This window comes from Monodelphis domestica, chromosome 7 (assembly GCF_027887165.1).
Source record: "Monodelphis domestica isolate mMonDom1 chromosome 7, mMonDom1.pri, whole genome shotgun sequence".
In the NCBI taxonomy this organism is placed as follows: domain Eukaryota; kingdom Metazoa; phylum Chordata; class Mammalia; order Didelphimorphia; family Didelphidae; genus Monodelphis; species Monodelphis domestica.
The window spans coordinates 136,053,264-136,067,940 of NC_077233.1; the positions used below are offsets into that span (position 1 = coordinate 136,053,264).

The 14,677-nt window shown below is 46.9% G+C and overlaps 2 protein-coding genes across 5 annotated transcripts; one reads left to right on the forward strand and one right to left on the reverse strand.

The window, feature by feature from the left end:
• The first annotated feature begins 1,595 nt into the window (after positions 1 to 1,595).
• On the forward strand, positions 1,596 to 11,753 carry TLCD3B (TLC domain containing 3B). Of its 3 annotated transcripts, XM_001368475.5 has the most exons (6): positions 1,599 to 2,069; positions 2,523 to 2,653; positions 6,534 to 6,617; positions 8,948 to 9,182; positions 10,024 to 10,119; positions 10,475 to 11,753. In XM_001368475.5, the coding sequence occupies exons 2-6, from the start codon at positions 2,529 to 2,531 to the stop codon at positions 10,781 to 10,783; spliced, it is 849 nt and encodes a 282-aa protein (XP_001368512.2). In that variant the 5' UTR covers positions 1,599 to 2,069; positions 2,523 to 2,528; the 3' UTR covers positions 10,784 to 11,753. The 3 variants fall into 3 exon arrangements, with proteins under 3 accessions (XP_007499499.1, XP_001368512.2, XP_056661524.1); XM_007499437.3 differs by lacking the exon at positions 2,523 to 2,653 and having other exon boundaries at positions 1,596 to 2,069; XM_056805546.1 differs by lacking the exons at positions 1,599 to 2,069; positions 2,523 to 2,653 and adding an exon at positions 4,323 to 5,591.
• A 91-nt stretch (positions 11,754 to 11,844) lies between these two features.
• Positions 11,845 to 13,627, reverse strand: C7H16orf92 (chromosome 7 C16orf92 homolog). Of its 2 annotated transcripts, XM_007499436.3 has the most exons (4): positions 13,416 to 13,512; positions 12,728 to 12,886; positions 12,134 to 12,221; positions 11,845 to 11,963 (listed from the first exon to the last, which is right to left on the reverse strand). In XM_007499436.3, the coding sequence occupies exons 1-4, from the start codon at positions 13,462 to 13,464 to the stop codon at positions 11,942 to 11,944; spliced, it is 318 nt and encodes a 105-aa protein (XP_007499498.1). In that variant the 5' UTR covers positions 13,465 to 13,512; the 3' UTR covers positions 11,845 to 11,941. The 2 variants fall into 2 exon arrangements, with proteins under 2 accessions (XP_007499498.1, XP_056661527.1); XM_056805549.1 differs by lacking the exon at positions 12,134 to 12,221 and having other exon boundaries at positions 13,416 to 13,627.
• Positions 13,628 to 14,677: the final 1,050 nt, after the last annotated feature.

Sequence of the window (14,677 nt, forward strand, 5' to 3'; positions counted from 1 at the left end):
ATGGGGGTCAAGTGACTTGCCCAGGGTCACACAGCTGGGAAGTGTCTGAGGCCAGATTTGAACCTAAGACCTCCCATCTCTAGGCCTGGCTGTCAATCCACTGAGCTACCCAGCTGCCCCAAGACCATTTACTTTATTGCCAACTCCCTTCTCAGATTTTTGGGGGACTGTAGGTGTATGAATTTCTAGTCTTCTCTAATTCTATTATTATTTCTACCTTAAAATTAGTTTCTTTGGCAGTGGTTCTTGACCTATTTAGTGTCATAGAGTCCTCTGGCAGTTCATTTGTGAAACCTGTGGGTCCCTTCTCTGAATAATGGGTTTCCCCCCACCAAAATCCTTAGCATCTGACTTAGAACTCATACTACTATATATAAGTTTGAAGACAGAAGATTGATAAAAGCTAAGCAATTAGGGGTAAGTGACTTGCCAAGGGTCACACAGTTGGAAATATCTGAGGCTGGATTTGAATCCAAGAATCCTCTTGACTCCAGGCCTGGATCTCTATCCACTGAGCCACCTAGTTGCCCCCAGAATGATGTTTTTAAATATGATTACAAGGGGAATCAATTATACTGAAATGATATAATCTATCTATCTATCTATCTATCTATCTATCTATCTATCTATCTATCTATCTATCTATATGTAGATCAATAAATATAAAGATTAATTCACTCCCAGGTTAAGAAGTCCTGCTCTAAGATAACTATCCTGGTAAATTTTTATTTTTATGTGTATGTATGTACACATACACAGCCTGCTCCCTTATCCTTCCCTTTTCAGTTTAGAAAGTTGTGATTAGATTTCAAGGTTGTAGGCAAATTCCCTTTAAGCAGCCTTTGTTCATTGTCTTCCACCCCTGGCTAAGAGCCCATTGTTCCTATATTTTAAGCCAAAGTCTAGAGAAGATGGCTTAGTATCGAATTTAAGAAATTACTCTATGCTTTCAATGACCTCAAACTACTTTATGTCATCACAGTCCATCTCTTTAATTTTCCCAATAGTACTCTAACGTTTCACATTATGGAACACCACGATTTCTGAAGAATCAAAATTATAAGTAGTCCAAAGGACAATAGAAGGAGGCATGGTGGGTGTAAAGAAACTGCAGTATATTACCATTGATGACTTATGGGGAGAAATGGTGTGAATTATCCCAGTTATTATGACAACCTGTCATGCGCAGAGAATGAGAAAAAGTAGCTGGGCATCCCAAGTGGTATATTGGCCCACATGAGATACTAAAAGAAGCGGAGAAAACTGGGGGCATTGTGAATGGATTTCCAATGGAGGATTTCCGTAAAAACATGGTGGAGAATCCCTGTGGATGAGAAAATTTGGAGACGTGGTCAATTGCACTGATGGAGGGACCCATGCCACCAAAATCTTTTCTCCCTCCATATATCCAGTATCCTCTTCGCCAATCACTGCTAAGGAAAAGTAGGGACAAAGGCAAACTAGTTCGAATCCCAAAGAGCCGAGGCTGCAACTTGGAGCTGAAGGAGGCAGAACCGAGGGCAGAGCAAACAGCCACACCCTCCACCCTCCCCCATTGTCTCCTCGCCACAGTGGACTGGCAGACCAGGTCCACACGCGCCGGTCTCTTCCTGCCCTTTCCAACCGATGCCGGTGGCCCCGAGCCTCGCATGTTGGCGCAAGTTGACGCCCAGGAACGAAAACCACAGCCCGGGACCCTTTAGGCGGGCCGGATCCCTTAGGCTCTCAACAGCTGCTTAGAAGGGTTTATCCAGGAGAAAGAGAATGGCAATCTACAAACCCACTCGCCCACCCCCGGGCTTCCTCCCTCCCCTCCCCTCCACATAACAGAGATTTTTTGGGGGGGAGGGGAGGGGAGGGATGGAGTTTTTTAATTGTTAAAATTTTCACGTTAGATGTTCCCCCCCACTTTTTCTTAAAGAAAAAAGTGTTTTAAGGTTTTTCGATTTATTTTGTTTTGAGAGAGAGTCTCTTCTGAAGGAGGATTAGCTATCCCACTTCCTCTGCAGATTCTGGAGTTGAGAAGAAAATCACTAACTTTTCCCATTCTTCCTTCTTGTCCCTCTGAGGTAAGGCTCTCTGGGGTCCTCTCTGAGAGTCCATGCAAAGGAGAAGGGAGGTGGTTACCGGAGACAGATGATAGTAGGGGATGGAGTAATTTTTAAAAGTGTGGGGGGGGAGTGCCTCAGAGTAAACAGGCTGTAAACGATTGGGGTTTAGAGGTTATCAAAGCAAAGGGGAACCAACTGGATGGAAAGATGTGGAGGTTCTCTGGGGCGACTGGGAGCCGTGTACACTGAGAAAGCAGCAGCTAGAGTGGGTGGAGGGGGAACTCTTTAAAGGGTCATGTTTGAATTGGTGATTTGGGGGACCATTATCACTGGAGTTTTATTGGTAACAGATGCTATCATCAGGGTGTGGACACGGGCTGTAGCTATTGAGAAGGTGGTAGATAAATAGGAGTTACTGGGCATTCCAGAAATTGTCCCACTGCTCATTGCCCTTTCTGCTCCCTCCACCAGGCAGGTATGTCCCTACTTTTTGTAGTAGGCTGCTTTTTCTTCCCAATGTCTTTTGCCATCCTTTGCTGGAGCCTGCAGAAGCTTTCCGGTCTGCAAATGGAGAAAAAGGAGGCTGTCTTAGTAGCATCCAAGTAAGATGGTTAGGGTGAGGGAAGAATTGAAGGGCTTGGTGGAAAATAGATACCTAAGGAAGAATTTCACCTGCAGAATTTTCCTAGCTTTTCTATCTGGTCCCTCTCTTTTGTGAAGTATGGAAAGTGGGTTGGGAAAAATACTACAAATTTATTTTTGACCACAAAAGTCCTGCCAAGATCTGTTCAGGATAAAGGCACTAAACTCTCCTGGCATCAATTTCCATCTCCTTGTAATAGCAGGTTGGACAAATCTCTTAAGATTTTTCCTGCTCCAAGTCTTCATATGATTGACCCTTTGATACTATGGAGTCCCTAGTTTGGGGGGGGGGGGAAGGAGTTTCCTTTTAAGCTGAAACTTAATGTATAAAATATCTGAGATCTCAGTTCTAATCCTAACAATTTCTGCAATCCCCCCTCCTCAAAATAAGCAATACAAAAACCGTTCACTTCTAACTCCTGCCATGACCAGGGGTATGGGTATGTATCTCTCTTCTAGAGTTTGGAAGCTTAAGGATTAAGGACCATTCTATACTATGCTCACTTCCTGTCACACCACCATGATCCAGGTAGAAAGAACAACTGTGTTCTGAGAGGGTGTGAGGATATTTAAAATTCAGGCCCAGTCAACCATCATCCTTCTTGCTTTGGGCCTGAGAATATTCAGGGAGCTGTCCCAGCAACTGACCACTGGAGGGCAGCACAAGATCTTGAATTTAGAGTCATTTGTCTCATTGAGGCAAGGGAGATGAGGGCAGAAGAGAGGAGTAATGGAGCAATGATCGGAACTCTGGAGGGTCTTGGAGAAAAGCATGAACACATCAAGGTGCTATGCTAAGGCCTGGGGTAGAATTGTGTTATGAATCGGAGTAGCGGGGATGGGATAGGGGAGCTAGGAAGGAGCCAGAGGGAGAGCAAGAGACATGAAGGCAGAGTGGATAGGGTTAGATATGAGGGGCAACTGAGGAGGAGGCAGAGTTATAGTGAGAATAGCAGTGGCCTTGGGATCAAGAGACCGAGATTCTGGCTTGGTCTCTAATAATGGCATACTCTGAATCTCGGTTCCATCATTGAAAAAAAGACAAAGAAAATGCTAACTGTACTATTTATTCCCCAGAGCTGTTTCCAGCCACTATTTTATTATTACTTTCACTATCAACTAGTTGCTAAGGTATAGAACTGAAGAGCTAGGGGCAGCTAGGTGGCACAGTAGACAGTCTGGCCTGGAGATGGGAGGTCTTGGGTTCAAATATAATCTCAGATACTTCTGGGCTTTTCGTTTAACTCCTTTTGCCTAGCCCTTGCCCTATTGTTCTGGAGTTAAAGAAAGGGTTAAGAAAAAAGAGAGAGAGCCGACAAGTTGGCATTAGGGCAACAGAGAGAGAGTTAGGAGGAGATAGACTTCCCTACACTTTGGGAATTTCAGAGAAGCAGAGTTTATCTGTTTTCGAGCAATGCTTCATCAGTTTTTTGCCCACCCAGATCCTTTCTTTCACCTCAGTTTCCTTCACCTTATTCTCCAAGGACAAATTCTCCAGAGAAGAAGAGAGTGCCACCTCTGAGAGAGAGGCCAATTCCTTCTCCCTCCACTAAAGGGAATTCCAGTCTGCAGTGTTCAGACTCCTAGCCCTGGTTCCCCTAGAGTAAAGTCAGCTAGGGACATTATTTCAGGTAGGGAAGGAGGCGATTTCAGGCATCTTCTGAGGACTGACGGAGAAATGGGGTCAAGCCTAGAGGTGGAGGGGCTAGGGGCTACCTCCTAGGGATTTTCGAGATCATAGGACTACCTTTCTTTAGGAGAGCAGTCTTCCTGGTCTTCCTATGACTCAATCAGGTCTGTGTCCCCACAAGCCCCCTCTGCCGCAGCCACTGTCTCTTTAAGGGCCTCCCCCCCCATCCCCCTTTCTCTGCTCCCCCCCATCTCTGTCGCAGCGGCTGAGGCTCAGAGCTGCATGGGGAGACGCTGCTGCAGGTCCGGTTTCTTGGTGTCTGGTCGGTGCTGTCGTTTCCCCACCCCTCCCCCGCCCACCCAAGCTGGTGATTCCCCATCCTTTTCCCCCCTCCCTGAACCCCACCAAGGGGGCAGGGGGTTGGGTGGCCTGGTCTATATAATGCCATGTGCCATCTCCGTGTCTGTCAGAGAGACAGCGATGACTGTGGCAGTGTGAGGAGGAGGCGGAGGCGGGAGAGCAGCACTGACTGCTGACCCGTTGTCCATCTGCCCCTCCCCAGCCTCCCCTCCACTCCCCGGCTTTCCCTCCTCCCCCTTAGGGTTGGAACAACAAACCCCCACCCCCTTTCTCAGGCCCTCCCTATCTCTTTGCGTAACCCTCCCCCCCCCACCTGGCTCTGTCCCTTTCCCATCTGCGTCCTCACCCTTTCTCTGTCCCCTATCTCTATCCCTCTCTCTCTCCTCTCATAGTATCCCCTCCCCTCCCCTCTCCATCTCCATCTCTTTCCATCCCTCTATTTTTCCTTCTCCTCCCTCTCATTATCTCTCTTATTTTCATCTCAAGTTCCTATCCATTTCTCCCTTTTACCCCCACTTCCACTTCATTCTTTTCACCCTCCTGTCTCTCCCTTTCTATCTTCTGTCCTCATTCTATCCTCTTTGTGACCCTCCTATCTATATTTTCTTTTCTTATTTATTCCCTCCCTTCACTTCTACTTCTGTTCCTAACCAAACCCTCTTTCTTTCTTGCTTGCTTTCTTTTTCTTTCTTTCTGTCTCCATCTCTAACTCCTCACAGGCCTTATCTTCCCCTGTCCTTATTACTCTACTCATTCTTCCCTTGCCCAAATCCCTAAGCCATGATGCTGTCCCCGATGGTGGCTGGGGGGGTTGTGTTCCCGGGACTCTTCCTCCTTTCCAAGAACACGCTCCAGAGGCTGCCCCAGCTGCGCTGGGAGGAGGCCGACGCGGTCATTGTCTCAGCCAGGTAAACGGCTTCCCCTCTTCCTTTCCTCTCCCTCCAGCCTTTTCTCCCCATCTCTTGGGTCTTATGGGGATGGGAATGTGATAATGGAATGGGGAAGCTACACAGTTGTAAAGAAACATCTCAGGTCATCTATATCTCTTCTTTGGATCCACTGGACCCCTCAAGGAGTTAGATACCCCCTGCAGTGATTTCTTTCTCTCTCCTTTTTTCCTTTCCTCTCTCTATTGCTTCCTTTATTACACCAGAAGACCTCATCCAACCCTAGCCATCTGGTCTCCTAACATCCTGTCCCCCTTCCTCTCCCTCATTTCCCTCTCCCACCAGTAAGGATGGGGCCAGCATGTGACTAAACATTTTCAAGAGACTAGGGAAACAAAGTAGAGAGCTGGAGGGGTGGGGGGGATAGGGAAGTAAAAGGATAGAACTTTAGAGATACCTAAAAGGGAGCTGGAAAAGTTATGGGAAAGAGAGAATAGGGAATAAAAGAATAGAAGGAGGTAGAGGGAGTATGGGACAAAACTTTGGATGAAATGGCGTACGTTGTCAAACTGTGAGGACAAACCAGTGTAAAAGGCCCTAAGTGCCTCCTCTTCCTAGTTGCTGTCTTCCCAGAGGAGGGCTTATCATTCTCAGAATTATCTCCCTTCCAAAAGATGTGTCTAATGTCCTCTCTAGGATGAAGGGAAAGCTTCTAAGATGAAAGAGAAGAAGAATAGGATCAGACAGGTTCAGAAGTGAAGGTGTTGAGTTAGAGAGCTTGGGGAAGGAGGTAAGATAGAAATTATTAGATGGCTAGATGGATGGGATCAGATGTTAAGGAAAACTTGGGGGATAATGTCTAAAAGATACTTTGAGAAGGAGCCCCAAGTACATGGATAAAAAGGAGGAATGGTAACATCCTAACCTTTTCTTTCATCCCAAACCTCTCCTTCTTTTCCCTAGGCTAGTATCCTCAGTCCAAGCTATCATGGCCTCCACAGCTGGTTACATCGTCTCCACTTCCTGCAAACATATCATTGATGACCAGTAAGTGCCATGAGATGACCTTTCCCCATGTACTAGTGGAGTAAAGTGGGATTCTCCCAAATCCATGGAAGATAGTCCCATTTTCCTCCAATCCTCAATCTGGGCCTGAGCAAGTTAACTGCAACTGCTGCAACTCAACACCCAGGGATAAATTTAGCCTTGTCCTGTTCTTAAAGGTCAGGCATAGGAGAAGAGAAGGAATTGGGGAGCCAAGAGCTTATTCGAAGAGGTTCTCAGATCTCAGAGTGCTCCCCAGATTTCATGAGCCTTCCAGGACCTGAATGACCCTGAGCTTTCCACTTTCCCCCCTTCCCTCACACCACATTCCCCTGCCTTGGAACTAAGCAGTCAACCCCCCTGCCCCAGCTCAGATCTAGAGCCCATCCCATAATTTAGGGGGTCCAGCCCCAGCCAGAACCCTTTGGGAGGGAAAAGAGCAAACATGGCAATATACTAGACCTCAAGGGTCAAGGTGGTTGTGGGGAGAGAGTGGAAAGAGGCCGCAGTTTGGCACTGGCAGCCGCTGCAGTGCGGGGTGTCTGCCAAAAGCCCTGGGCAAGGGAAGGGGGTGGGGCGGGAGGAGGGCTTGAAAAGAGAGCGGCGTGCAGCACTGTCCAGGGTGCTGATGAGTTAGTGCACAGTAACCTGGAGGCTGAGGTAGCCTCCCCTAGAGTTGTGCTATGATTCAAGTCAGTTCCTCAAAAGTCTTGGGTTCTTTGTCTCACTTTCCCCCAAGGACCCTACAGCCCCCAAAGCACATTTTCCAACTGATAATGATCTGTTAGACTCCTATCTTGTCCCCAACTCCATTTCTCAGAGTTCTTTTATTTATGACTTGGCTTTGCTCCATCTCTGCCCCATCTCCTTCTCCTTTCTCATCCCCTTTTACAATTGTCTTGTTCCCTTGTTTTCAGGATGATTTGGATATATGTACAATTCTCCCCAACACTCTTTTATAGCTAGATCACTCTTACAGTTCCTTCATTCCCTCGGTTTTATTCCTTCTCTTCCCTCACCCTTTAATCCTCAGGTGAGTGGGAGGGAACAAACTAATCCAGGGGTAACAGCTGTTCCTGCTTCTAGGTACCTAATTACTGAGAGCTTTAGGGAAGTAAGATTAACTCATTCTAGTCTGGTAACTTTTCTTGCCACTTTTTGGATCTCCTCCTAAAATCCCACCTTCCTCTAAACTTTGGTATTCTAGTGCTACCTCAGACTCTCATCTTCTTTCCCTTCTTTCCACGAGCCAGTTTCATCACTTTCCACCTACTATTGTGCCTTTATCTTTCTGTCCCTTACTCCTCTATCTTCTTCACTCTTTGTTTCTACTCGGGTTCTTTCCATTTCTTTTCCCTTCTGTCAGGCTGACCCTGAAGGGCCTTTGGCTCCCCAAGTTTTTAATTCTTGGTTCACAGATTGTCTCCCTCCTCCTCCCTCCCACCCCAAACTTGTTTCTTCAAAGTCAGCATTCTGGCTTCCCTCATTGGACTAGCACTCGGTCCCCATGCTTCCTTCCATGGTCTGGTTCTCTTGGTCTTTGTGGCTGTTTCTCTCACTCCATATTCAGTTCTCTTCTGTTATTTCCCACATATTGTCTTGGACCTGATCTCATGTAAATACTACCAGAAGGTGTCTTGATCTCTCAACCACTGTCTGCATCTTACCCTGGATTCCATTGCTCTGTCCCATCCCTGCTGACACAGGGCTGCAGTTCTGTTATGGTACAAGGCATTGATTAAAAATAAGAGTTGCAACATTACACATTTTTTTCCAATGATTTGTATAGTTGTTCAGTGCCAGAATATATAGAATTTTTGTTGTGCTCTTGGCATTCACTCCTCAGGGTTCAGGTAGGACTTTAGAATTACTACAGTTGCCCTCTACTGACACACACTCAGCATTATCAAATCTACTCCTCCTATGATGTCATAAAAATCAAAGAACATCAGACAAATGCCAGGAGGAACCTTCGAGGCCACTTAGTTTGATTTCTTTCTTGCAAAGGAATTGAGGCCAAGAGAAGGGAAGTCACCTGCCTAATGTCATACTGCTAGACTATGACAGAACTCAGGTCTTCTGACTCCTAATTCAGACCTATGTGACACCACACTATTTTCTTTGACACTTTTGGTTCTGACTCTCCCTAACGTCTCTTATCTTGCTCACTTCATATTTGGCCCTCTCATCCTGGAGGCCTTGCTGACCCTCATTTTAGTATTCTATCTTTATCTCATGGTTTCTAGTGGCCCTTTTATCTTGATCTTTCTTGCCCTCTCATTCTGTTGCTATGTTTGCTCTCATAACTCATTTTCCGTCTCTCTGCCCTACAGACACTGGTTATCTTCAGCCTATACTCAGTTTGCTGTGCCCTACTTCATCTACGACATCTATGCCATGTTCCTGTGTCACTGGCACAAGCACCAGGTCAAAGGTCATGGAAGAGATGAGGGGGGGGCTGGTCCCCCAGGAAACACTTGGGCTGTGGCCCGCGGCTACCTGCATAAGGAATTCCTCATGGTGCTGCACCATGCAGTCATGGTGCTGGTCTGCTTTCCACTATCAGTGGTGAGTTCTGGGGGAGTTGGAAGAAGGGTTGAAGGAGGAGGGTCTGATCTCAACACCATGATAGATTTTGTGTGGTATACTGAAAGTCAGAGAGATGGAGAAGTGGGGGGAACCAAGGCCCGAGTTGAGAGTGGTAAGAATGGAATGGGACCAGAGAGAGTTATTATTCATCCATGCATTTATCCAACAAGTATTTATTAAGAAACTACCAATGTGTGCTAGGTGACAGGAATATTGGACGGAAAGCTGGCATTGAACTCAGGGGGACCTCGATTAAAAAGGGTGCAGCTAGGTGTCTCGGTGCATTGAGAGCCAAGCCTAGAGATAGGAGATCCTGGGTTCAAGTCTGACCCCAGATACTCCTAGCTGTGTGACCATAGGCAAGTCATTCAATTCCCATCCCCTAGCCCTTACCATTCTTCTGCCTACACAGTACTGACTCTAAGATGGAAGATAAGAGTTGTTTTTTGTTTTTTTTTAAAGGGCCCCGTCTCTGAAATATGTTGGCTATATGATCTGTCCAAATAACCACCTCTCACTATCACCAGACAATTCTCTGTACTGGTAGAAATTTCCTACATTGATTAAGACCTCCTCACACTCCCAGCGTGCTGGGCACTGTGCTAGATGCTGAGTATTCAGAGTCAAAAACAAAAGTCTTTGGCCTTAAGGAGCTTATGTTCTTATATTATTGTAGCCAGCATTTCTTTTGCACACTGGGGTGGCTGGGGCCACCAAGGGTGGGGTTATGCTGAAGGGCTAGAGAGAAACAAAGGGAAGAAAGAAGCATCAAATGAGACCACTGGGGTTCCAATCCTTCACCTCTTTTCTTTCTTCTCAGGTATGGCGCCAAGGCAAGGGGGACTTTTTTCTGGGCTGCATGTTGATGGCTGAAGTCAGCACACCCTTTGTTTGCCTGGGCAAGATCCTCATCCAGGTGAGGAAATCGTAGAAGGCAGAAGAGAGGGAGGATGGTGAGGGGAAGTAGGAGAGCTTTTCCTTGAAGGACATATTCAAGGAAGTGTCCAAGGTACTAGAATCACCTTGGGCTGGGAGTCCATGTGGGCTAATGAAGGATCCTCATGGAGGCAGGGAAAAGAGCTGTTCTCCTGACTATGGTCTTTGGGACCTTCTATCTGAGCTTCCTTCTGCCTCTCTTACCTTGCTTCCATGCACCCCGTGACCCAGCAGTGGATAGAGAGAAGGTGGAGAGGTGTGGGGACCGACTCAGGATGGTTCTTGCTGTCGCCTTGGCCAAGGCCTCCCTCATCCTTTTCTCTTTTCCCCACTAGTACAAGCAGCAGCACACCTTGCTGCACAAAGTCAATGGGACCCTGATGCTGCTGAGCTTCCTGTGCTGTCGAGTGCTGCTCTTCCCCTACCTGTACTGGGCCTACGGGCAGCATGCAGGCCTGTCCCTGCTCTCAGTGCCCCTCAACATCCCCATCCATGTCAACCTGGGGGCCGCCCTGCTGCTCGCTCCACAGCTCTACTGGTTCTTCCTCATCTGCCGGGGAGCATGCCGCCTCTTCAGGCCTCGGGGCCCTGCCCCTCCAGCCCCACGGCAGCCCCCAGGGCTGCATGATGGGCCCCGGGACTGAGGGGATAGGGTGGGTGGGGGCCCCCATTCCCTCCAGGAATTGGGCTCTGGGACTGACGGGTAGGGATGGGGACCAGGGATCTCTCCAGTGGTCCTAGGCCTGGAGGATGGGAATGGAGAAATTAGGGGACAAACTTCTCCCTGCAATATGATAAAAGGATGGAACAGGGACCAGGCTTGTAGGGAACAGCTACATCTCTTGTCCCCATGGTCCCTGGGGCTGAGAGAAAGTGGTTTTAGAACAGCTAATGCTCTCCTTTGTGTAGGGACTAGGAAAATGGAAATTAGGAGGCACCCTCCTGCTAATATAACCCCAGGGATATGCTTTTTTCCAACTGTAATCTGCAGGGGGCCTAGAGAGGGAAATGAAAGAAGAGGGTACCCTATCCTACATCAATTTAGGGTAAGATGGATCAGGGGTGAGACTAACAGCAATCATAGAGGATCAAGGAGTAAAAGTAAGGGAAGACCCTCTCCTTTTTGCCAAGGACATGCCCATTTCCCTTCCCCAAACGCTATAGTGTAGGGGAAGGCGGCTCCTAACCTCATGCATCCCTCTGGGTGGGAGAGGTACCCCTTAACCTCTTTATGACTCACCAGGGGATTGGTTGGCTACCCCTTAGAGCTAGCTCCTCTCCAACACAGGCAGCCCAGCATCTTTCCAGACCCTTAGGGATTTTCTTTATTTCCCCAGGTTTGTATTAGTTTCTGATGGGGTGGCAGACATTTACATGCCACACACTAGCGCCTGGCTTAGCCTCTGCAGCACTGAGTGCCCCACTTGGGGGAAGTTGGAGGAGGGGCTCTTGTGCTCATTCCTTCAGGTTATTTGAACTTGGCCTTCTTGCCCTCTCCCACCTGTCCCTGGTGCTACAGACCTCTTGAGGCTTCCTCCAGATCCAGGAGCAGGGGGAACCCTGGGAGGCGCTATATAAAGACCGCTAATAAAGATGAGATCAGCGTGAATGCCACTAGGGCCTCAGCTCAATTATTTGGGGGAGAGGGGAGGGAGGATACTTAAGTTATTGAAGAGAGAAGGAACTGGCAAGAAAGAGAACATGATTTTCGTAGAATGGTCATTGTAGCGAATAAGTCCTTTTAATTTCGTAGTCTGTAGAGAGGACGAATTTGTCAAGGAGCTGTGAGCTGGTCCAGCTTCTTAGGACTCTTTTTGGCAACTCCTGCAGAGCAGAAAAATGAATAAGTTAAGAGTGACTCTCCCTCCCTCCCTCCCTCCCTTGCTCCCTCCCCCAGCCATAAACAGAAATCCCTTAAAAGTAGACAGCAGCAGGAGGTTGATGGTGTGGGGGGGGGGGGTTTGAGGGCCCTGGAAGGGGTGGCAAGGCCTTACATGTGGGTGCAGAACTGGTAGAGGATGGTGATAAGGAGGAGGATGAAAGAACCAAACAATATGTGGTGCAAAAACCTGGATTTGAAGCCTATTTGGGAGAGAAGAGGAAGATTTAGATATTTTATCACTAGACTTGGAGCCAAAAAGACCCAGGTTGACATCCTGCCTCACAGAGCCAGGCAAATCAATTTCCTCATGTAGAATGGGGATATAGTATCTATTTTCAAAGGGTTATTGAGGTAATCAAATGAGATTAGTATATAAAGTGCTTGGCAAACCTTAAAGTGTGATACAAATGTCAGCTTTAGGAACCATGTTACATTTTTCCTTTAATCCTCTGACATTTAGGAAAACTGGGGACCAAGGATGGGGATTCCCAGCTCATGTTTATATAGCACTTTATATCCCCAGGGTTCTTTCCCCCACAACAGTCCTTGGAGGCAAGTAGTAATATGAGGAAGGAGCTTTGGAGAAGTGGAATGACTCCTTGTAGCTAGGTTTCTCACATAATAGTTTTGAGAGAATAACTTCTTGTTCTCAGTCCTGAATTTCTCTCCTGAGGTTCAGAAAATCAGGGCTTCTCAAATACCCCACCTGAATTGGAAGTGAAGTAAACAGGTTTCTCTCCAATTAAGCGGGAGATAGCCAGGATTTTGTCCTGGGCTGAATCTGGGTAATCAAAGAAGTTGGGATCTTCAAGAAACGAAAGCTCTTTTGGGACCATGTCCGTGGTGGAATCCTGGTGATAAATGGCTGGAATCCAGGGAAAAAAAAAAAGCTAAAAATGCATCCCAATCTTGGAAGTTAAGACTTTTCCCCAGCAAGTGTTAATCCAGTAAACACTAAAAGAACTGACCAAGTCACTGAATGCTGAGGGTTGGCCAATATTTCTAGAATGGGGCATGTCTAACAAACCTAGCCTCTTTGTTTCTGATTAAAAAGGGGCTTATATTGGAATTGTAAAGTCTTGGATACACAAAAGGGTCTCCAAGTTACTGCAAGGATCACCTCAAAGGTTCTATAGATCATTAGATCATCCTCAGATTAAGGCACATTTCTTTGGGACAATTCATCTGGAATGAAGGGGCAGGGTCTCCAGTGGAATTAGAGGTGACTTTTTCTCACAGTAGCTCACATTATTGTCCAAACACTTAAGGAGAGCCATTAATACCTTCTGGGCTAAAAATAAGGGCCTTTATCTCTTTCCCTAATCCCCTGAATTCCTCAGATAGCACCTTCAGTCACAGTCTGAAGCCAGCTCTCAATTTCCCAGACTTCCTACCTGCTCCTGCAGCCCATTCCCCTGCTAAACACAGATACAGCCACAACATTTTCCCTCCACTACAGTATTATCATCATAGAAGATGTTTTATGATGTCATAGATAATTCTAGGATATTTTATTCATGGCTTTATAGGTGGAGTATCAGTTCTAAATCACCTTCCAAGAGTTCCATCGCCTCTCTCCTCCCTCCCTTCAATTGGGACTTTGGCTTTGTTCCCACTAAATCCAATGAAACAATTTCCAGAGATTGGTAAATTCCAAAAAAAGAGGTGTGGTGTTTTTTGTTTTTTGTTTTTGCCATTCCAGCTCCCTTTATTTTCTCTCCATCTTAGAAACACCAAGAACATTCTCCTTAACAAACATCCTGACATAGGAACTAAGGGGTAGGAGACATTTAGACTTCTTGTGTAGAAACCAGGAAAAAAAGGTGTTGCCACCAGATGATATTGGTCTTCCAGAACCTCTCATTGAAACCATCCATTCTCAGTCTGCTCCCATAATAACTGGAGTTGGAAACTAGGACTACTGGATTCTGGGAAGAAAGCAAGCATCCAGTGGAAATGTTGAAAGCATGGGGGGAGAAACAAGCACCTCTACCACCACCACCATCAGGAGACACCTTAGTATGGAATGGCACAAGTACAAGCCTTGGAGTCAGAAGAATTGTGTCAATCCTGGCTTCCACCTGTGTGACTTTGGAAAAATCCCCACCCCGGCCTATTTCCTTAGCTATAAAGTGAGGGGGTTTGGCTCTATGATTGGATCTTTTTTCTCCCAACCTCTATGACCCTTACTTCTCTTTGGTGTTGTGCACATCACTTAGCTCTGTGTCAAATTTATGCAGGAGTCAGGCAATTTCGGTGAGCTTCAGTTTCTTCATCTGTAAAAATTCAGGTATTACACTAAATGCTCTCTAAAGGCATGCCCTCACCCATCCCTTCTGTTCTAATGATCTACATTGTGAGTCTATCCTTCCTTAGTTTCAGCATGGGAGAAGATGGACCCCTTACACCATCCAAGGAGGTCAGACATCTCCCAGCTAAGCTTATGCTCCCTCTTCAGGGACTCCTCTGTCTTCTACCTTTAGTGGCCTCTCCAAGGATCCACAGTAAGAAGAGGCAACGAAGTTCCATTGTCAGAGTACAGCAGGTCCTTCTACTAAGAGCTGTAACCTGGTTTTCTCCAGGGTAGGAAATTTGGAATGGGGAGGGGGGACTTGCTCCTTCTCCTCTGCCCCGCAGCACTTGCAATGGCAGCAGG

Excerpts from the sequence above, each read along its gene's own strand:
- TLCD3B (XM_056805546.1), top strand. The coding sequence starts at position 5,464 with ATGATGCTGTCCCCGATGGTGGCTGGGGGGGTTGTGTTCCCGGGACTC. Across the intron at positions 5,592-6,533 it reads GCGGTCATTGTCTCAGCCAG|GCTAGTATCCTCAGTCCAAG; the intron begins GTAAACGGCTTC and ends TCTTTTCCCTAG. Across the intron at positions 6,618-8,947 it reads AAACATATCATTGATGACCA|ACACTGGTTATCTTCAGCCT; the intron begins GTAAGTGCCATG and ends TCTGCCCTACAG.
- C7H16orf92 (XM_007499436.3), bottom strand. The coding sequence starts at position 13,464 with ATGTTGTGGCTGTATCTGTGTTTAGCAGGGGAATGGGCTGCAGGAGCA. Across the intron at positions 12,887-13,415 it reads GGAATGGGCTGCAGGAGCAG|CCATTTATCACCAGGATTCC; the intron begins GTAGGAAGTCTG and ends CCTGGATTCCAG. Across the intron at positions 11,964-12,133 it reads TACCAGTTCTGCACCCACAT|GAGTTGCCAAAAAGAGTCCT; the intron begins GTAAGGCCTTGC and ends TCTGCTCTGCAG.